The 23,383-nt window shown below is 42.5% G+C and overlaps 2 protein-coding genes across 8 annotated transcripts in view; one reads left to right on the forward strand and one right to left on the reverse strand.

The window, feature by feature from the left end:
- Positions 1–7,710, reverse strand: part of sik3 (SIK family kinase 3) — a 33,991-nt gene extending 26,281 nt beyond the window's left edge. For 2 of the 3 annotated variants that reach the window (XM_030403528.1, XM_030403510.1), the window contains exon 1: positions 7,383–7,709. In XM_030403528.1, coding sequence (XP_030259388.1) covers positions 7,383–7,673 — 291 coding nt within the window. In that variant the 5' untranslated portion in view covers positions 7,674–7,709. Of the gene's footprint in view, positions 1–7,382 lie in introns of all 3 variants that reach the window. The other variant, XM_030403520.1, reaches the window with a different exon arrangement.
- A 245-nt stretch (positions 7,711–7,955) lies between these two features.
- On the forward strand, positions 7,956–23,383 carry sidt2 (SID1 transmembrane family, member 2). 5 transcript variants are annotated; one of them, XM_030403568.1, is made up of 28 exons: positions 7,956–8,088; positions 11,321–11,447; positions 11,540–11,661; positions 13,458–13,622; positions 13,796–13,841; positions 14,276–14,377; positions 14,740–14,823; positions 14,941–15,106; positions 15,457–15,550; positions 15,969–16,027; positions 16,264–16,290; positions 17,175–17,213; positions 17,303–17,380; positions 17,530–17,592; positions 17,968–18,083; positions 18,172–18,245; positions 18,908–18,974; positions 19,086–19,159; positions 19,295–19,418; positions 19,745–19,862; positions 20,006–20,142; positions 20,259–20,367; positions 21,022–21,098; positions 21,356–21,402; positions 21,512–21,617; positions 21,724–21,834; positions 21,939–22,052; positions 22,540–23,383. In XM_030403568.1, exons 1-28 carry the CDS (start codon positions 8,081–8,083, stop codon positions 22,600–22,602), a joined length of 2,517 nt encoding a protein of 838 aa, XP_030259428.1. In that variant the 5' UTR covers positions 7,956–8,080; the 3' UTR covers positions 22,603–23,383. The 5 variants fall into 5 exon arrangements, with proteins under 5 accessions (XP_030259428.1, XP_030259398.1, XP_030259407.1 ...); XM_030403538.1 differs by lacking the exon at positions 7,956–8,088 and having other exon boundaries at positions 10,334–11,447; XM_030403547.1 differs by lacking the exons at positions 7,956–8,088; positions 16,264–16,290 and having other exon boundaries at positions 10,334–11,447.

Genomic DNA, 23,383 nt, shown 5'->3' on the forward strand with positions numbered 1-23,383 from the left:
GTTTTGGTATCAAATTCAGAATTCTGACATCTTGCCCTAAAGCTGAGATTGGAGAAGTGAACATTTTATATCATACTACCTTCCAGTTCACCCAGAACACAACATCTCTGTCTTACAACAGAGAAGAGCCTTTAACATAATATTTTTTGCTCTACTCTTCCTCTGCTGCTCATTGGCTGTAAAAGGTCTTGCATTCATACATCATCTACCATCGCAATAAACTGTAATGCTTACTTGATTTTACGGTGGGTAGTTAGAAGAAAATGAATTTGATGATTTTAAGATCATGATGGACCTTGAAGGCATCCCGCAAGCTACTTCTCAGATGAATTGTACAGACTGCGGTATTTCTAAATGTACAGATCTCACAGAATAATGTTTCTATAGCCAGACTTGAAATAGCTTTATCATTTAAATATTTTTCACAATTTATAAAAATGAAAATAATTGATCGTAACTGTGATTAATTAGATAGTGAAAGCTGTGGCCAGTTATTTTAATAAATGGTTAATTGTAATTTTTCACACAATTCCAGACAATTACTGGTTGCAGCTTTTTAAATGTGAAGATCTGCTGCTTCATGGTCTATTATGGTACATAAAATACCTTTGGGTTTTTGAGATGTGAATAACAAATAATAAGCTGCCCTGGTGCACTGTAGGGGTGATATGTAAATATTTAGAAAGTGACAATATGAAATCATCTACCATCAAAGATTTTCGGTCATACATTTCCTTAACATTTCAATCATTCATCTTGTGGCTGGTAGAGTTACGCCACTAACCTGCCAAAAACAATGATCTATTGAGTGGCTGAAAAAAATGTCAACATGCAATAGCCATTTGGCCGGTGGACAAAAAGTTATTTTGCATCTTGTCTCTAAACGTATTAGACCATTGTGTATGATTGTGTGAATCAATGAGTAGAACTGCATCATGTTAGCATTGTTTTAGTTTTTTCTTGTATGATTTTGCGTTTAGGCCTATAATTGACCAGACTGTAGGGAGGCGGGAAACCAAAGTTCACCTGACCAATTATTTTGCATCCAGCTTATAGCTTTGGTAAACAAAAAACAACCATAATATGACATGACAGACAATGTGTTCAGCCAATTGCAAATCAGCTTCATTCTGAACTTGTGGTTGGGGCAGGAACCACCATCATTGCTATGGAAACCCATTAGACTTCAACGGAGTGACCTTCTCCAACAAGGAGCCCTGGCAACACACAGTGGCCTCTGACAACAAACAGCGCTGTGAGTGATGATGGAGCAGAGTTGTGATTTTTAACTGCTACGTACCTTTCACCCAACACACACATGCACACCAACTGCAATCAAACAGGGGCAGAAATGTGCTGATATGGTTCATGAGGCGCAGGATAGTAATGATGAAGCACACTGTCCTCGTCTCTGTCATGTTACAGAGATATGCATAGACTGTGTTCTTCTCCTTTTGAAGCTGACCGGCTGAAGATTCACACAACTCGGGAAGCAACAGAAGACGGGAAGCAACAGAAGACGACTAGAGGGCAGGAAGGTAAGTCAAGCAGAAATGCAGCCTTTGTCATATTATTCACCAAAATGAAATCACATTTGAGTGTGCGTATATGCGCCTCTGAGAACCAGAAAGGATGATGAGGTATGCTGTATGTTGGAGAGCCGTGAGTGAAATTGTTACACAGTACATTAGGCCTGTTACCTAACGCTTGCCATCCTGCCTGCCCTCTTCCTCTTGCTCATCCTCATCCTTCTCATGCCTAAAAACACCCAAGAGGAAAGGGGAGAAGACAGGAAAAGAGGAAATAAAGAGCAAGGGAAAGGGCCCGATTCCCCACAGATAGACAGGTCAGGACATGCTGCACAGTGCCGTTTTTTTTTACCAATCCCGCTCACCTTGCTGTGGGCACAACAAGAGCTTTTCAAAGTTTGTCTTTACTTGTTCGTTACTCAGGTCATACAAGGGCACTGACCATACCTCCTTTGTCAAGCTATTACACACAAGTATGCACATGTACAAGTATACAATGGCTGCCCTGCGCATTCACTGCATTTCAGTGGGCTTATCAAACAGGACAAACACTCGCAAGGAAACACTATAAACAACCACTCAAATATGATACACTGCTAGAATACAGTAACAATACTGATGACAAAAAGCAGTGCATATTGTGGAAACTATCAAGGCCAAAACTATGTTGAAGTTAGCACTTCAGGGACTGAAAGATCCCTAAAATCTTGACAATCCTTTCATTAATTAACATTTCTACTTTTTTCTGGTAACAGTTTAATAAAAAGAAGATTTCCAACTACAATAGCACTCAGGTAGAGTGCATACCTCTGCCAAGGCCCCTCAGTCCCCTCTAGTATTCACTCATAGATACCAGCCACCTAAATACAACAGTTTTTCTTTTTCATTAAGATCAATGCATTATTCCATAATTTGAAACACGCACCATTTCACATTGTTAAAGAAAAATCCCACTTAAACCCGCCAAGAACAGGCTTTTGTGTGCAATGGGAATGTGTACACTCTGCATTTACACCCGGGTCAATTGACTCTGCAGCAGAGATGAGTTTTTATCACCTCGGCTCAGCTTTGATCTAAACATAAGACCCGGGTGAATCAACATCAGGTGGTGACTCAAAAATAAGGAAGGAATTTTGGATGCAGACTGTTTCCGGCGCACTCCAAACGTGATATACAACTAAACGCTTCAGATAAAAATCACAGACGGGCTGCCTTGCATGCGTGAAGTGGGAATGGGATCAACAGGCAATTTTTTGTGGGTTGACCTGGGTTTAAAATATCCCATGTAGACATGCTAACTTTGGAAGAAAATACTTATTTGTGTGATACCTGTGAAGCAACATGTGTTTATACTGAACATTTCTTTGATAGCCTATGTACAACATTCATTAAAGTTAACAAATATATTTTACCATGAATTTATGCTAGAAAATTAGGAGACTTGACAAGATCACAGTAAAGAATGGAGACAGACTTGGAATTCAAATTGCAACATTTTAAAATCTAAATAGTCTATAAAGATATGTCAATATGTATTGACGTAATATGTACAATAATTATTTTGGTAATCTATTGATAACTTGGTTGATTACTCGGTTAAAATGTGAAACATTTGCTAATTTGTCTTCCATTCACCCCTGCTCAGTGTTTCCCCTACCATTCTGTTGGCGGGGCGCCCGCCCCCCTTGAGAAACGTGAAAATCTACGCGCCAGATTGGGCTGCCGACCCCAAGTAGAAGGCTTGACTGTACAAAACGGATTTAGGTGAGTTTCTAATAATAACGTCACAATTAGGACTGTTACATTAGTTTGCAGCTAGATACAAAATTTCTTCCTATATGTCAGCATGTGTGTGCTTTTGACATTGATGTGCGCGCTTGTTGTCTGTTTCTCTGCACACTGTCGGATGCCATTTACATTTTACACTTTTCATTCAAATAAGCTAACGTAGCTGCCACAGATGTTTATTTTCATCTATCAGACCTACATTTATCTTCCGAAATGAAGCTATCCAGCCCGTGTTTAATCTCCAAAAAAGTGCAGGTAAATTAATCGGCTCATGTTCTTCTACCGGTATGACGGTGAAGTTTTGACCGCAGATCACCTGAGCAGACCCAGGCTGGGCTGCTCCGCTACAGGTGCGGCTGGTCTGGACTTCTCCCACCACGTCGGAGCAAATGTGCAAACAAGCGTTATTTGGATAAACTGGCGGCACAACGGGGAACTAAACGGCTACTTTCTCACACGAAAAAGCTTTAAAACCTGATGTTACCGGCGCTATAGCGGAATTTAAAACAGAGTTACGGCGGTTTCAAGTTAGCCATAGCGAGGGGAGGTTCACTTCCTGTTTATAAAATAAAAAGCGCAAATTCTATCCTTATGGTTTTCTTTATAATTAAAGGACAACGGGTGTTTTATTTTTGTGAAAATGACCAGAAGTGCGTTACTTACTACGGCTGGTTTGGGTAGCGCCGAATTAATCGTAACAAAACTTTAAACAGCTGTTATTATTATGTTATGTAAGCCAGCTTGTATGATCCTTGCAAGATAGCAAGTCAGCTGGCTTTGTATTGATGGCTAAACTTTTTAAATAGATTATAATATATATATATTAAATTTTTCTATTCATTACCTTGAGGTTTGAGGACTCGCTGAATGTAAATTTTCAATGTAAAACATTTTCAGCCGGACTTCGGCTGCTGCTTTATATAATATAAATTAAATACATTTGTTCTGGTTGGTTGATCAGACAAAGGAAGCAATTTGAAAATGTCACTTCAAGCTTCGAATAATGTCACCCACAACATTTTATAGATTGAACAATTCTTGGATATTGATCTAATCTACTACCTAATTTCTGCAAAATCCAAAACTGAACATCTGAGAGAGAAAAAAGGCTGTTGGTGGCTGTGAACTAATTGGAAAAGAGTCTTTAATTTATAGTGTACCCATGTGAGTAGTTTATAAAGTCTCCCAAAGCTAAGGGTTGAGGGGCCATGACCAGCGATAAAGTTTATGAAGAGACCTAACAACCTGAAATAAACATTTATAAAGATAGCAGCCAAGTGCAGCTTAACTGCATCAAGCAGTCTCTGTGTAAAAGTAACAAAACTACTGTTTTGACTACTGCTTGACTAGCTGGCCGTTGTATCGAGGTGAACTTTCACTATTACACCATCCAGGTGCCGCACACCAGCTATGTGCCATCAAAGGTTTGTGTTGTGTGACTGCCTCTATGTTAGCAACACCGACGGCCCTCATTCCACAAGAATAAGCAAAATATGAGTTTGAAATGGCAGTGTGTTTTGGGGAAATAAACCATAAACAAATGCCCTGTTGAATGTTTTAATATTTTAGAAAATAAATCAGTGAGTAAATGAGGGAAAAGGGGACCATCCCTTTCTGGGCTTCTAAGCTACCAAGTATAAATAACCAGGCCCTCCTCTGTGTGACTGCACTGCAGGATATCATCCAGCTCCAACTAACAACTGAGAGAGTTGTTCAGCTATTCTTGACTTGTCAGCATTTCTCATTGGTTGTTAGAAAAACCTAGGCCATAGAACTGAATTTAAAGCGCATTACATCTGATGACTTCTCATCATATCCATATTCATGATATCCACAGGCATGTAAGAGCACACTCCTATTCTTCTGATATTCATGAGTGATTAGGGATGCTGAAACCCCTGAGCTAGCTGGTGAAAATCATGAGCTGACTGGTCCGTCTGTGGCCACAATCAACAGACAACAAACAAGGGCTCTCTTTCATTCTGTCAGTCTGTGTTCCACTGTCATTTGTCCTCTGCCTGTCTCTCACACTCTTGACAGCCAGACACAACCACACACACATCCAGACAAGCATAAACAGGCACACACACATGGAATCTATCACTATAAAGTTGATACATTTTTGTATTGCTCTTATAACAGATTACTAGTCTGTAAATTACATTCCAGTCATATCAACATAGTTAATGTCCTTCAAGAAAACCGTCTGCAGCGTTGAAAAACACAACATAATACTCACTGGCCCAAGGTTTATTGTGGCCTCATCAAACTAAATGGAAGGTTCTCTGGGCTATGTGGTGCAAAGCATTCAAATGACTCGTGTCTGCCCGTCTGTGTGCATGTCAACAAGGGCATAGAGGTAAAGTTGCACACTCAGCCGCTTCGACATACCTGTATTTGTGCCATTAGAATTAAAGGCTCTTAATCAGGATTACAAAGAAACAAATAATTAGATTGCAGGAGTTGTGTCTAGCAGGCTTCAGCTACCTCTATTTGTTGTGAGTGTTTATTTGAGCATCCATCATAAGGGATGCGTGTAGTGATCACAACAGTCATATCATCGGAGGAAGGTTTTGTAATGTCAACTTCTTGCAAGTGTAGTCCCAAGCAGAAGCAAAATGTCTCTAAGCAAAAATCTTACTGATGCTGTTACTGTCATATGCATCAACTAAGGTGTTCTGGACCGTTGTTTGCTTTGGCCATGATGGGCTTACACTACTAAGTCATCCAAGACAAGACAATTAATCAGGTGGGACAAAAGACAGACTCACTGGCAACTAAAACCTTGAACAATTGAAGCAAACGATACAGTAGGTCAGTACAAAGGAAAAACACTACTTGGAATATCTGAGCGATCCCTTCTGCTTGTAATGCAAACAATTGCAACTTCCCCTACCTGCCATTAAAGATCTAAACCTTATATTTACCACAAACACTAACAGACGCAATTCAAAAGACTAGGTACAATAATAAGGGTCAAGATCAGAATAAAAGATTTGCAGCACAGTGCTGACTTGTGGCAGACCTCAGTGTAACGCATCTACACATCAAGAATGACAGTGTTTTGCATGAAGATCGTTTGTTCACAATGGTGTATGTTATTGAATTTGTCAATCATTCCGTGTACGGCTAACTGGCGCCTGTATATGCAAAAGCATCTACGTACATTCAGTGTATGGTGGCAGTTTTGAAACCTCAAAATGTGCCATGTCAGTGTTTGCTTGTCCGGTAAGCTTCATGAAAATATCATCTAGCTGCTCACTACGATTTATTTATCGCAAAAAAACTGTAACACGAAGTTGAATTACAGCTTCGACAAGCTGCTCAACTGAACGTTACACCAAAACAAAATTGTCCTTTCACTAGAAAGAGGTTAGACAGTTTAACATGAAAGGATTGAAGAAAAGTGGTTTATTCTTTTTTTAAATCAAAAATCAGTCTCTGTCAAAGCTACATCAAAAGCTAATGCGGCTCTGCTATAGTTGACTTCAACCAGTTTTCGGTGGTACTTCAACGTTGGACTTTCACAGAGAACTATCAATACTTTGGCTACCTACACCTACCAACTTTGAAAGCTCGGTTCATTTAAAGTTATCCAGTAAGGTGCTAAGAACTTTTAACCTTGTGTGTTGGCATCTGTCTGAGAGATATCTGCGTGTAGCCAAACAGCTAATTAGCTAGTAAGCTAAGCTACCTACCACAGTCGGAACGTTCTGTGTCTCCTCTTTTTCATCTTCGTCAATACCCTTCTCTCCGTCCTCTGCGCTTTGCCACACATTAACCTCAGGCCTTTCTAGCTTTCCTTAATAATACTACTATTTCACCAAGTGAAATCAGATGTATCTTGTATTAAATATGTTTGTAACTAGTAGTTAAAGGTGATGTCCCGTGTCTAACGGACCCCCGCAACACCAAGCAGCGGTGTCACCAAAGCGGGCTGGCCGCTGTGTCTCCAGAGCCTGAAGGCCCCAGCGTCATCCTGAGTACATGGTCGAAAAGGATTGCAATAAAACAATGACAACTTGTAACTGTTCATCTCAAGCGCTCGGACACCAGTTGTCTTACCTTTGCTTTGGTAATGATGTGTGTGGCTAGTTTAACAACCGCGAAATTTCCCTTGCCGATGGTCCGCTCGATTTCGTAGTGGCCCACTCGGGCTGGGGGGGGCCTGGTGGCCGAAGTGTGGCCAGGATTGGAGATGCACCCAGGGGCTGTGCTGGCACGACCGGAGTGGCTGATCCCGGAGGATGGCTGGGCTCGGTTCTGGGAGCCCATGCCTGCGTGGGTCGGTCGGGCAGAGTGCGTAATCCCGGCCGCAGTGGACCCAGCAGCACCTCCGCTTGACACGGCCGCCATCTTCTCGCCTCTCTGCGGGAACAACAAGCAGCCTTGCGCAGCGCGCATCGCGGGCACGCCCCCGCCCTGCGTCATTTTACGTAGAGCGCTCCTCCGCAGCGCCCTCTCTAGGTTGTAACCATGGTAACGACCAGCGTAACAAATGACTTCATACACAGAAACGTATTGTGGTTGCCAGGGCGACAATGAAGTGCGCATTATCACTGTGGTTCCCATGATTCAGTGATTCCCTGCAAACTGCTGCACTGTGTATGATCAGCTGCACAGCACTGCAACAGATTTATATCATCGAGTTGCGGAAAACAGACACTCGTAAGTCGCAGTTTAACTCCATCCGGATAACAGATATATGTTCAGCTGTTCCTGGCAGTCGAATCTGCAGTGACATGAAGAGGTCCAAATAAGTCATGGCCATGTATGTATGGTGTTCGTGCACACCCTGCTATGATGATCTTCTAACACATTTTCACTCATTGTTAGCAGTGGGGGGACAGCTCAACCCCCTGCTCTTGCACATAACCGCTTGGGGTTGAGCGACCAGCAATTGATAACTGTTTTATTCAGACAATATTGATGTTTTCTGCATTTATACTGATGCGATCTTGTCCAAATCGTGAAAAGTGAAAATGTTTTTTTTTTAAAAGCACACTAAATTTGTGTGATGCCGCACACTTTTTTGAAACGATAATACGCCATTCTAAAATAGGCCCGTATCATGCAATAGCGTGCCACACTACCCTGTTTGTTCTGCAAACTTGCTGCAGAATAGGCTGTTTTCTAGGGAGCTTTTGTATGTGGGGACAACTACAATGCTTGTACTCTAATCTGTAGGTTGTAGACAGCACCACATCATGGTAAAGAAGAGTTCCTGCACCCCTTTACTCAAAGTGGTATTATCAACTGAGCAAAGCACGCAGCCACCCCGATTCCAGACATCAAAGGTCCATCAAGTGGTTTGAGATGAATTGATTAATTTAGTTTTTGTTTGGATAGATGCATTAAATCAGTTGAAATCATATGTCCCTCAGGGCAGACCGTGCATTACCTGAACTCTTGGTTCGTAGATCGGCCCAGTGTCAATATCTACTGCTGTGCTCATACTCTTAAATAGATGAATCAAGCTAACAGAAGTAACGAGAACTGGTCTGTTTCTGGGGCTCTAAGCAAAATCTAATACAGCTGCCATATACAGTGTAGTCATCTGTTCTTGAAGAAGCGTTGGAAGCAACAGGGTACGTAATGCACAAAAGGAGAAGAAACAACAGGGGCCAACAGCTTATTTTGCCAGAGGATTCAATAGCAGAATGATCAATTCGTACACTTGAATACTGTTGGGTTATATAGAGATAACTAATATAGCCTTGTCTTTCTGAAAAAGTAAAATACTTTTAACAACTAAGAATCCAATGTCAATATCAAATGTAAATTTAAAAGTAATCCATACAGCCTTGACTTCTGAAACAACTTGTAATGTGTCCTGTAAAAAAACATTTTCTTTGTTTTGCAGTAGATCTAATACTCAGTTTTTTGTAACCATATTATTTTTACTCAGTCTTCCAACTACAATATGATTCCCTTTGCTGTTACTACTGGCCAATACTAAAATGTATCCGTGGCATTGCTGTAGTAAATTTTTTAATTATGGTCCACAAAAGATGACAAACACACACACGCACACACACAAACAAGATTTAGTGTGTGAGAGCTCCACAGTCTTTAGAACATCTGCTTCCCTTTTGAAATACATAACCCGTAACCTGTTGATATCATGGCAACATATCAAGGTTCCCAGTTCAATTATTTGTCACTATATAACACAGGGGTTCACAATAAAATGCAGGTCCCTTAAAATATTTTGTATGGTGGAGGATGAGTTTAGGAGTTTTACAGCCTGAGGAATGAAGCTGCCCAGTGTCTGACGGAATGGCAGCAAATACTTCTGTATCTTTTGCCAGATGGCAGCAGGGTGAACAAACTGGCTGGAGTGGAAGCTGCTCGTCAGTATCCTTTGGGCTCTGTTCAGACACCTCTTGTCACTGATAGTATACTGATGCTTGGTAAATGGGTACCAATGATGTTCTGGGCGGTTTCCAGTTTGTGACATTCCAGTCAAGATGCTTTCTATCGCTCCTCTGTAAAAGTTGACAAACGTTGCCATGGTAATGTAACCATCTATCATTCACTTAAGAAGCAGAGCCTTTTCTTTCTTATTTCATTAGCTTTTTTTTTTTTGCTTTTTTTTTTACAGGTTGGCACTATGTTAAGACCATGACAAATTCTCTGTGATGTTGTCTCAGGAATGCAAAACTGTTCACCTGCTCTTCTAAAGCTCCACTGACATAGAAACGTGTGTGTGTGTGTGTGTGTGTGTGCGTGTGTGTGTGTGTGTGCCTTTTCAGCTCCTTGGTTTTGTTGATATTGAGCAGTAGAATGTTCTCAATACAAACTCTGCAATACAAAACAAATGATTGACAGATATTTGCTGGAATTTTCTTGCACCAAAGTACTCATAGCCTCTGTATTTTTTAATGCGTCCTGTAATTCCCCTGCTGAAAAAAACAGCATAAACCAGCTCCAAAACACAACGTATGCAACCAGCATACGTTGTGTTTTGGTGCTGGTCTATGCTGTATTTTCCAGCAGGGTCCTCTAATGTTTTCCTGATACGGGAAGGAGACGTGTCAGAGATCCTGGAAACTAGCTGATGACACATCCTGTCTATACACAACAAAGAGGTCGGCATTTGTAAAAGAAAAAAAGAACTGCATTGTGACGGAAACCTACTCTCCCTTCGCGTAAACCATACGGTATAACATCACATAAAAACATCCTTTCTGCACATTAACAACAGCTCTACACATCCCCCCTGTGCTGATCATTTGGGAAGAGGGCGGTCCCGTGACGTCATGACGTCGCGTTCGGATTGTTTACTGTCTGAGCGTGAAGGGGTCGCTGATGGCACAAGACGTTCACGCTGTCAACACACTGAATCACTGCACCCCTCGGCTCCAGAAATACTCGCACAATGCCAAGGCGCTGCGAAAACATTCTGTGACAACCGCGCGCACTGGGGAGACTTGGAAAAACACTCGGCGCTGATTTTCAACGGCCAGCAATGATGGAACTGCCTCCGATATCAGAACATGGAGCCGCCTGACGAGCGTCCGAACCAACGATGCTTATGTTAGCACAGCTACCTAGCAGCCTGTCAGACTCTGGCGTTTCAGCTGAAGAGGAGCCGAGTATCAATGTGTTGTCTTTAAACTTGTGTCACTGGTTGCACAACTGACAGCTTCGAGTTCGTTGCGGATGTCAAAAGGGCGAGAGATACGTCTCTGCCTAATGTAAACAGCCCGCAGTCTCCTTAGCTTGTTAGTTAGCAGCTGCTGTTATTGTCAGTCATAGCTGGAAGTAGCACAGTTAAGCTAGCCAGCGTTATATCCCAGTATTGCGGCTGAATGGGGTGGAGTTGGAAGTAGAAATTGCAGTGCCAGTTGCCAGTTGAGGAAAACGGTATCAGACAAAATGATGTTAAGGAGTTGCTGGAAATCTCGACATAAAAAGAGCTCTGGACCTGCCTCATGTTGGATCCGACCGGGGTTGACAGCCCTGCTCTGGTTATGTGTGACCCAGTTTATTTGCGGCAGTGAGGCGGTGGGGGAGACCAAAAATGTGGTTCAGAAAGATGCAGAGTTTGATGTCACCTACAACGACACGGTTACAAGCGAGAACCAGACCATCTATGCTTTCAATCACACCGTCTCCAGGAATAAGGTGAGTTTAGCACGTTTGTTTTTCGATTGATCCTTTCAAATAATGCTGAGTGTGAAATGATCTGTTCCCTTTCTCCTGTCGCTGGGTTTCAGACAGAGGGAGTACGCGTGTCTGTGGATGTGTTGTCACAGGGTTTCGAGAGCCCGATCCTGTTTGTGGTTCGACAGAAGCAAGCGGTGCTGTCATTTCAAGTCCCTCTCATACTAAGAGGCCTGTGAGTATGTGCACTCCCTACGTTGTGAACTGGCTCCAAATCGGCCGAATAGACTCATGTATATTTGCCCCCAACACCCCATGAAACACCTCTGAGCTCCTGACAGTCCAGCAATTTTTAAGTATGTTGCCTAAGATGACCAGCAGATTGTTTTGATTGTGTACGGTTTGTGCTGTAACAGCCTGTTAGCCCGAAATCCTCTGAGGTCTGGGTTCATTAAGAAATGTTCTATAAATTATAGAGCAAGGCGGCGATTAGCCCCAGTATGCTTTCTGCGTTGTACAGTTGAGAGTGTCTCTCATGTTGCCTTTACTGTTAAATACCATAGATCGTGTGTGTGTGTGTACAGTTCGAAGTATGTGCCAAATCACAGTCAAGTTCACATATGATAAATGCCAAATATACAGCACACTAAGGATTCACGTCGTTTGGTTTAACTATACCGAACTTGTCAATTGCACATTCAAATGCTGAAATTCACTCTTCCATAGAGAATGAAAATGAAATGGGAACACATTGGCTGTGGGTATTGATTTAGCTTCATGTCATGACATTCTGTCACAATGCCTCAATTCACCAAATCAATTGTCATTGGACTGAAAGGCTACTATTCACAACACAAGGCTTTAAGGCCCATTCTAGCCTTTCATATACATCTGAGTAACTAGACACAAGTCAACGCTACATAAAGTCATGATCCAAGCGTCCTACCAGGGAGTTTACAGCTGTTGCCGCTGTGTTGTTTCCCTAGAAAGCAAACAGTTGTGTCTGCAGATCATGTGGTAAAGCTAATGTTCTTGTTTGCTCAAGAGTGCTGCCTGTGTTCTTGGTTGCCCTAAGAAGGGAGTAAAAGCTAGCTGTAATAGAATCTTTTGTAGATGTGATTGAGATGGAGGATTTTTAGGTCTGCATTTTAGGATTTTCTCTTATTTGGAGATGCTATAGTTGTATCTGGCAATTTGCTAGAGTTACAGTCATTATTTCTTTCCTGGATAAAGTTAGAACAGAGGCCAGTTGTTGATGTATGCTGTGGGCAGCCCGGATTTATACCTCAGTGGTTATAGAGCACACAGCATGTGTAACATGACTTAATCAGATGGGACTTTATAACATGTTAAACGTTCTGTGCTGTTCACTTGCCATTGGCCGACAGCTCAGCTGCGACGTGATCTGTGTCCCCCACACTCCCAGGTAGTTTCTGTGGTTGTGCAACAGCAGAATGACCTCGCTATAATCTCGCGCACTCAGTCTCGTGGCGAGGCATGTTTTAACTGATCAGTGACGGTCATTGGAATTTCAGTTCCTCCTCTGAGATCCACCAGTGCAGATCTGTAGAACGCAGCTTACTGTAAATAAGTGAGGTCAAAGTCATCAGAGCGAAGTTACTTATTTTTTTTTGTCACATGCTCTGTTTAAATGAATCCAATCCATGTATGGAGAGCTGCTTTTTACTGAAGCTCAGAGACCATTTAAGATGCATTATGTAACTAGTGCATGTGAAACAGCCACCCTTGGGAATGTAGTATACTTTATTATATAAAAGACTGTTATTTCTCTTATCTTTTTTCTTTGATTTCTTTATACATACAATCATCTATTGCTTTATTTAAAGAGCCTTCATATTCTATGGAAAGGAAAAGAGCTTTCATTAGATGTTATATATTAAATATCATTTATTTTCAATGAATACATATTCAAGGTCTAGTTAATCGCCAAACTCAGAACCATTTGAATGTGAACTTGAGCCATCTTGTTCTTTTTTTTTTTCTGTTTTGTCATACTGTCTCTGTCTCCAGCTACCAGAGGAAATACCCTTACAATCATTTGGGCCGGACGTTGTGCCAGCCTCCGACCCGGGCTGCCTCCGAGACCCAGTACTTCTTTGTGGACGTGTCCACCCTGTCCAGCCAGGGTACCAACTACCAGCTCAGGGTCAGCCGTGTTGAAAGCTTCACCCTACAGTGAGTGGTATCTGATATTAATCACACAAACACACACACACACACACACACGTCACAGTAGCTGCCTGACTTCTCAGCTTTAATTCAATTGCAAATTCAAAAGTATGGGCTTTGCAGTAACCAACATGTAACTCACTGGTATGTCTGACATGTTATTTTCCCTTGGCTTACAGGACAGACAAGAAATTCAGCTTCACCGCTTCACCATCCCAACCTCAGGTACACATTGGCTTTGTGTTTTTATAAGTGAGACACTAAGTGCTGCTTCACAATGACGGAAGTTAGTTACAGAAATGTAGATTGACAGACGGGGGGGGGGGGCGGAGCTGGGGCACAGATGATGGGAAACTTGAGAGAACTTGTAGAAAGTAGAAGTGAAATAAATGGGGGGGAGGGGTTAAGGTTTAAAGGAATTCAGGATGTTAAACAATTGTTCAGCACGCAGCGACGTTATTTTTGCTTTTCAACACATGGGAACACATTTAGGTTATCTTTTTGGCTTTTGTCGCAACCTTGTAGTCTATCAAGTCTAGTCATAACGTATACTCAATAATGAAGAAACAAAGAAAACCGTAAAACAGTCGATCCTCTTAATCTTGCTTCTTATTATACCCTTCTTGACTCTGTATATTTCTTCTTGCCATTTCTCTCAGTACTTCAAGTATGTCTTCCCAGATGGGGTGGACACGGTGATCGTCAAGGTCAACTCAGACATGACCTTCCCCTGCTCCGTTATGTCCGTCCAGGACATCCAGGTACAGTCACTCTGTCTTCTCATCCCCTCAAAGCAGACAGCTGCTGTCCTTAAGTAGCCCCTGGCATTGTGGTCAGCATGCAGTAACGCAACTATGGCCACATGATGGCAGAAGTGAGTTCATTGCAACTAGTGCAATGCAGAGCAGACACTTATCACTTGTATGACGGTCTGAGAAAACGTAACTAGGATTTTACTATTTTTAACTTTCTCCTGTCTTGTTCTTTCTCTTCTAAAAAGTAACAAAGATAATAAGCAAGGCAAGCTTATTATCTTTGTTAGTCTTTATTTAATCCTGCTCATCTCTTTTTCCCTCTTGCTTTTAATAATTGAATGCGTCAAGCGTCTTTTCTTTCTTTTCAGTGCCCTGTCTATGACCTTGACAACAATGTGGCCTTCATCGGGATGTACCAGACTATGACCAAAAAAGGCGCCATCACTGTGCAGGTAATGTTTGACGGGCGCACAGACCACTTTTGTCACGAAGCCCAGATTCACAGACCCCGCCATGAACACAAGAACAGAGCCATGTCATGTCTTCTCATGTCTCTCTCTGTCTTCCAGAGAAAAGATTTTCCCAGCAACAGTTTCTATGTGGTAGTCGTGGTAAAAACGGAGGATGAGGCATGCGGCGGTCCGCTGCGCTTCTACCCTCTCCGTCCTGATGAGTTGATCGATGCTGGCAACCGCACCAAGGTCATTGACGTGGTAGTCTCCCCTGCTATTAACTGTAAGTCACATGTTTACAAATGTTAAATGCTTGGGCTGGTAAACATGTCAATGATATGTCATTATGGTGATACGACACTATAGACCTTAAATTCTGGATATTGTTTTAACACGATACGGCACAAGTGTTGTCTTTCTATGGTTTTAAGGTATATGTCAACAAAATGCACCATGCAAGTTTTGATAAATATGCATCTCACCAGGGGCAACATTTTATGTAAACCCAAAAGTAATGGATAAAAGTTGAAGGCAGAAATGATAAATGACAGAAGGTTGCAGTTTAGTCAAGATGATGCAGTATTAGCATGTGAGTAGGTTTACAGTAAATGTCTCTGTATTCACTCTCTGCAGCGGAGGTGTATGTGATGGGTATGCTGTTCTGTCTGGGTATCTTCCTCTCCTTCTACCTGCTCACCTTGCTGGTGGCCTGTCTGGAGAACAGGCGGTAAGATTTAGCACTTTTCTGTTCCGTCAAACCGCCGGTTAGCTCCTGTGTCCACTTTGCATGCACAGGCTTGTTTGAGATATTCACATCTGTGAATCTGAAAAGTCTTCCTTTGTAGCGATCTCCCCTGTAGCCACAGATGATTCTCATTCAAGCTGTTAGAAGTTCAGAGACAGTAAACTCAAATGGACTTCGTTTGGATAAATTACACAGAGAAAAAAATATTGAAGAACCACCGAAAAACAAAAATGCAATTACAAAGTTCAGAATGCTCAAATATATGTTGTTGGTCCAAGTTGAAAGCAGAGGTTTGGATCTTTAAACCAAGAATGTAGATTTATACGACTGCGCCACATGAAGACGACCATACTGAATACAAATGATTAGAATTAGCATGTCTCCCACTGTGTTTCTGCAGAATGAAGAAGAGGAGAGAGGTGTTTCTGAATCCTGCTGACATGTCGCCTGCTGAGACAGGTAACCCAGCAACTAGCTCTGATGGACCAGCCCATTAGGGGTGTTTGGAGCATACCATTTTCTTAAAGCCATGAACCTGCACTGTTAAGATGATGTCACAATATATTTTAACTGCACTTAACACGCAGGATAATAATAATTTAACCCCCAAGCCTTTCTATATAGAATTTAACGTGTGTGTGTGTACTGAACGTGTTTCTTTCACTCTCTCTCCCTCATGCTAATGTGTGGTTCAGCCTCTCTGCTTGGGAAGAACGGAGATGGTATAACGACACAGTTACTCCTGTCTTGCACTTACTGCCCTTCCTCACACTGTGTTGCTTGTCTGCAGATGCTCTGCATGCATTAGCTCACATTACTGTGACTCTCTTGCCAGCATTCATAGAAAAGGCTGGACTAAAGTGCTTCACGGACTATGTAGTAACATAAACACGGTACTATTCCAAACACTTAGCTAAGCCTTAATGGCTTAAATCAGGGAGATACAGATACACAGGACTCACCTGGGTACTTTTTAGAAACAGCCATCCACAAAGTACAATTGCAGTCCTGGTATTTCACTTGTGTTGTTCCCAGTGGTATTTTGTCTGCACAGCGATGCATCTTTTCGCTGAAGAAACACATAAGCATTTTACATCATAATCAACAGTGCTAACAATATAATACATCAACAAATAAAGTAGCAGTCGTTTCATGGAGGTAAACGCGTACACTGCTCATGTGGTTCTTCAGCTCAAGACTACCGCTCGGTGTGTGTCTGTATCTCTTCACCGCCGTGTACACTGACATGGTTTGATTTTAAACCACAGGACGTGGTGTTTAAACAATCTGCTCACTGCTGCAGTCACCGCTCCTCACAATAAACACGCCTCTGCACCCCTCTGTACTTAAATTTTCACCCATTTTGAACACTTAAACTGTTAATGTCAAATACACCTTTTCAGGCAATAGATTTCTAACTGGATCCCTGCATGTGTTGTTGTCCCCCCTGAGTTTATGTACTAACATTTCAGCTGCATTGCTGTTTTCGTGTGCAGTTTTAAGATGCAGTACTAACTGGTATTGGTTGTAGTGGTGCTTGTTTACGTATGTGCATTTTTATTAACGTATACTCAGCTGGGAGCTATATATGTGCGTGTCTCCACAGGCAAGACTCCAGCCTCACCATACGAATACGGCTCCTTTGGTAAGTTTTTACAAACTTCTGCTTTTGGTTATGTCTTTGTTCATGTGGAGTTTGAACGAAATGTTTTTCCTCCACCTCTTCCTCTCCAGCTGACAATGGCAGCACCCTCAGTTCAGAGGCCATCACTGACAGCGCCACATCGACCGACAACAACTACGGATACATGGGTATGGACAAGAATCCAAACGCACACAAACGCATTGTTCTGGTCCGCCTCTGTCACCTGTGCACTCGTCTCCACAGCCTGGCCCGCAGTTGGCTTCCCGTGAGCGGGCTCTTGTCACTCACAGGTTGTCTGTGTGTCTCTGTTCATCAGGACAGGAGCCTTTCCATCGCCGCCCAATCCTCAGTCACCTTCACCACGTAGCCGTCCGCATTGGTGACACGCTTTCCGCACCATTGGCCGAATCAATTCAGAAATTTACACCGAACCAATCTGCACCATGCGAATCATACATGAATGAGACTTAGATGTTGATTCCAGGGAGGGGCCAGATTCTTAGTGTGATGTCATTGAAATGAACAGAAAAAAACAACACTGAGATCAAAGTACCAAAGATCACTGCCACTTTTGTGTTCGAAATATTTGAAAAATTGCAAAGAAATCCTCAAAGGTGTGATGTGAATGAACATGTTTGCGTCATTAAAAAATTTTCGTCCAGCTAATTGATCAGATTGTCACTCCAGTGAATTGAAAGCCTCTTACTCCGCCGTGACTCCCTCCTCTTTCGTCTCTCTCCCCTCCCTCCATCAGAGCGATCGCTGGAAAGCGTTGGACGAAGCAGGCAGGAGTCTCTGAGCTCCGTGGAGGAGGATGACTACGACACACTGGACGACATTGACTCGGACAAAAACATTGTCCGCACAAAGGCACGCCTCGTCTCTCCTTTTAATACAAATCGGCAAATGGCCATTTTACTTGATGGCAGTTGGTGATAATGTGCTCTCTTCATTTCAGAAATTTCTCTGTGTTTCTGACTTGGCTCGCAAGGACAAGAGGATCCTCAGCAAGAAATACCAAATCTACTTCTGGTGAGAACACTGGCGGTTAATAACAAGCACCGCTGAAGAGTAGAATCAGCTACAACAATACAACGCAGATTCCTTAACATCCCATTCTCGGCCAAATGGATCCACAGTGAATTATCAACTCGTAGTTAACAGCGTTTTGTTAACACTTTGATCTTATGTCATGTTGATTCTTGGTTATATTACAATTATGTTTTTGTGTATAAAAGTCAATAATATGAAATCAAAAGCCCAATGCTCAACAATATGGGCACATTACATTTTAGAAGGACCTACTTTCCAAGATTGATTACTTTTTTACTTTTGGTGTGCACGGCTGAGCACGGGAATAATAGAAGCAAATTCATGTTTATGACAGAAATGTCTGGATCATTACAAATACACTGTTTGAAAAGTAGCGGACAGTCAATCACACAGTGAGAAGAAATTAATAATGTATAGAAATAAAACATTTCGCTGCGTCTGGCATTTTGTAATGGCCTCAGAGCCCTCTGAATCACAATCTATTTGTATCATAGCGGGTCAAGTACTGTTCCGGTAAAACCGAGCTACTAAGAACAGTTACAGTGTAAAAAGACTTATCTCTTTGTTACAGACATGTGATATTCTAAAGCCTTCAAATGGCCCTGTCATCATAATTCTAAATCTCATAATCTTCCCTCCAGGAACATTGCCACTATTGCTGTGTTCTACGCACTGCCGGTCATCCAGCTGGTCATCACCTATCAGACGGTACGCTGATGAGAAATGCACTGTGATATACAAGATGTAATTAAAATGAGTTGAGAGGCGTAGTAGAAATACATCAGCGTTCTGACGGTAAACTGGCTCTCTGTTCTTCAGGTGGTCAATGTCACAGGAAACCAGGACATCTGCTTCTACAACTTCCTGTGCGCCCACCCCCTGGGAGCTCTCAGGTGTGTTGTCAGCATCTGTCTGTCAAGGTGTCCCAATGCGTTATTACAACCAGAGTATGGCGAAAAGACATTAAAAACGTTCTTGTATTAGTAGTAGTATTGCTATGACTGACTTTTAACTGTCGCCCAACACAGTGCGTTCAACAACCTCCTCAGTAACCTTGGTTACGTGATGCTGGGACTCCTCTTCCTCCTTATCGTCCTCAAAAGAGACATCGTCCACAATCGCGCCCTGGTCCGCAACGATCTCAACGCTCTAGTAAGACACATGCACGCGCGCAGAAGTACAGTAGACGCACCGTGTGGGATTACGAAATAGCTGATGCGCTGATGTGTGTGCCCAAGGACTTTGTTTTTGGCTCTATTCCTAGACTGAATAATAAGCGAAAACATAACTTTTTGCGCAGTTTCCTATGGAATACTGTTTAGACACACTGCTCTCAGATAGCTTATTGCATAGATAAATCTAACTTGAGAAGTATTGTAGGGAGGATGCGGGCACATCCAGACACATGCGGGGTAATTTAAATTGTTTAGTGAACTTCATGCCCGGTTGTTTTTTACATTTCCCTCTCTCCCACCCAGGAATGTGGTATCCCAAAGCATTTCGGTCTGTTTTATGCGATGGGAACTGCTCTGATGATGGAAGGCTTGCTCAGTGCCTGCTACCATGTCTGCCCCAACTACACCAACTTCCAGTTCGGTAAGACTGCTTAGTCACGTTCAGTTGTATTCTGCAGTCCCAGGATAGAGTTGATGATTGGCAATAAAGACGTTCTTATTTTCTGACCTGATATACATTGAAAAGGCAGATGTGTCACTGATGTTTGCAATCTCTCTCTGCAGACACCTCGTTCATGTACATGATTGCTGGACTGTGTATGTTGAAACTGTATCAGAAAAGGCACCCAGACATTAACGCAAGTGCTTACACCGCCTACGCCTGCCTGGCTGCGGTCATCTTCTTCTCTGTGCTGGGAGTGGTACGTACACACACACACACATACAGGCCGCATCATAGTGAGGCCCTGGGTGAAGTTTAAACACGTGCCGAAACACACATGGACATTTTCTGAAGTTTGTGATGGTCTGTCTGCAGGTATTTGGGAAAGGAAACATGGTCTTCTGGATCGTTTTCTCAGTGATCCACATCCTGGCCACTCTCCTCCTCAGCACACAGCTCTACTACATGGGCCGGTGGAGGTTCGGTAAGATCACGGCAAGAAACCTGAAAAACTCCCGTCTTTAGATCGTTAGCACACGAGCTTAGAAATGCTGTGCTGCAGTCATTTTTTTTTTAAATTCCGTTATCAAAAGATCAAAGATTTATTTCTTTATGAGATTGATGATGTAAGTAATGACAACAAAATGGTTCCCATGTGCAGATCACTAATGGGCACTCCGTGATCGGACACATTCTGTTCAGTAGCAAACAGCAGTATCCTGGTTATTAATTGACTGACTCTGCGTCAGTCAGCTCTGCTCATTCACACAGTTGTCAAGACACCATCTATGCACGCTGGCTTGGTTTTCGTGATGCCTGATGAACATAGAATTCCTTTTTTCCCCTCCTGTTAACAGGTTGAAAAGCTTTTGCTCTTGAGATTATCATCCCTCATCTGTTTGTAGTAGGGGCGGACTGATTATCTGCCAGGCCGATTAGCAGGGCCAGTATTCACCAGTTTTTGGGTTCCATTGCTGATAAAATAGATTCATTTGAGGAGTTTGTATTATAGGATAACTTTTGATTTAAGGTGTCTCCTTGACATTTAGATAAACTGTGTGGCCCCTTTGGATTTGATCCTCACCCCCTGGACTAATCTTTGAGTGCAGCTAACACTTTGTCTTTATGTCTGTGTCAGATTCCGGGGTGCTGCGCAGAATCGTGTACGTCATCTACACGGACTGCATCAGGCAGTGCAGCGGACCTATGTACATTGTGAGTAATGACCACAAACGCCTGCGTTTCAAGTGCCAACATGTCGTCACGAAACAGAATCCCCCATTATTTTGAGTCTGCAAGGAATCCTGATGTTGAAAAGTGTGTGTAGTTTATACAGAGAAACTAAAGATGCAGTTAGATCTTCAGCTGTTGGGTGAAAAATGAAAATACCGCCATAAACTCTGAAAATAATTTACTGTCAAGTCAACATTACATGTTTGTAAATAATCTTTCCTCTTCTGTGTGTTTGACAGGACCGAATGGTTCTGCTTGTAATGGGGAACATAGTCAACTGGTCTCTGTGAGTAAACAGTCTGTTTCGTCCTGTACTAAAGTAGAGACGATACGAATTAAAAAATGCACAGTGCAGGACTGAATGATGACATCATCTTCCCGTTTCCTCTCTGTAGAGCGGCCTACGGCCTCATAGAGAGACCCAACGACTTCGCCTCCTACCTTTTGGCCATCGCCATTTGCAACTTGCTGCTCTACTTTGCCTTTTACATCATCATGAAGGTGTGTAGGTGCATCCGTGTTTCCAAGAAGCTAGATTTATTAAAGAGCAGAAAGGTTTTGTATATCTAACAGTATTGTTATTGTGTGTTTGTGTGTGTTTGTCAAGCTGCGGAGCGGTGAGAGAATTAAATGTCTGCCGTTGGTGTGTATTCTCTTCACGGCGGTGGTGTGGGGCTTTGCACTGTATTTCTTCTTCCAGGGTCTCAGCACCTGGCAGGTCAGTAACCCTCTTAAGGGAGCAATCGCTGTTTGTATTTCGACCAAATACCTTCCTGTGCAGTGTGGCATTAGTTTACTGTGTGTTTCTCTCTGCTGACACAGAAAACTCCAGCAGAGTCTCGTGAGCACAACAGGGACTGCATCCTGCTTTCATTCTTCGACGACCACGACATTTGGCACTTCCTCTCCTCCATCGCCATGTTTGGATCATTCCTGGTAAGATCTTATTTGTCGTGTGTATATTGTGGTTCATTTACAACGGAGGCGCTTGATAAAAAAAAATCTGCACTGGCTGTTTAGAATTTGTTTAATGCTTCCCTGTGGAGTTTTGACGTAGTAGTGCAAAGGAGGTGGTCGGTCACCCCTTTGTTTGTATCGTGCATGTGCATGAAGACACGTGCTTGCAGTTGAGCCCAAAGGAAAGGAAGGGAAGAAAAAGACAGCAAGCTACATAATGTGGCTTCAAACAATTCTGGATTCAATAAATCTAAATCTGCTTTAAATAGTATTTTATAAGGAAGGGTTTTTACAAGAAAACTCCACAGGGCACATTTATTTAACATGCATTAAACGATGACATCAGATAGTTGCCAATCCCGTAAAGACACGCTTAGCTGACGGCTTAAAATACACATATTTTTGGAATGGCAATCTGCAAACAGGAGACTATTTTCCAACCCCTCTCTTACACGTTCCCTCCTAGGTCCTCCTCACCATGGACGACGACCTCGACACCGTCCAGCGAGACAAGATCTTCGTCTTCTAGATCTTCTGCGATGAGCTGAGCTCTTCTCTCTGCCTTATCACTTCTTCGTCTCTTTCCGTTTGCGTCCCCATCATGTTCTTTTAAAAGAAAAAAAAAAAAAAAGAAGCACAGCCAGTCGCCTGTTTCTCCTCAGGCTGTTGGGGGGGGGGGGGGGCACCTCTCTACCTATCACAGCCAGTCAGGGAAGGGCATTAACCCCTCCCTCCATCTGTATGGACACAAAATGTGCCAATGAAGAGCTGCGTCGACGTCGAGTGATGCTGAAGTGTTTTTGTCCTCTCGCTGCCATCATCAATATAACTGTTGTGATCGATGTTTACTTACAGCTGGCAAATGAAGATAGCAACGTACACACTTGCTTCAAAAAACATGTATCCGATTTAACTTATTTCATACTGTCCGCATTACATCTGACCTGCAAGTCAACAATGCATTTTGAAATTACTGTTTGTATGCTGTTTATATGCCGTGCGAGTGTTTGTACAGGTGTGAGTGTGTTTACAGAGATAAACGTGAGAACATGAAATCTGTCCAGTCTGTCAGTGGCCTTTTAACGTTCTAATCATGTTAGTCACATACTGTGCTCTGATTGGTCAGATCCTCTCGCTCCGTCCTTCTTTCTCATTGGAGAATCAAATGATGATGATGATTGTATTTCCCTCTCGACTGCCCGCAAGTCTGAATGCGAAGAGTTTTTTGCACTGTACTGTATGAAAAATCCGATTTTAACGTCAAACATTGCAATGAGCGGTTACTGAATAAAAAGTTTCATTTTCAGATA

Source organism: Sparus aurata, chromosome 2, assembly GCF_900880675.1.
Source record: "Sparus aurata chromosome 2, fSpaAur1.1, whole genome shotgun sequence".
Taxonomy (NCBI): domain Eukaryota; kingdom Metazoa; phylum Chordata; class Actinopteri; order Spariformes; family Sparidae; genus Sparus; species Sparus aurata.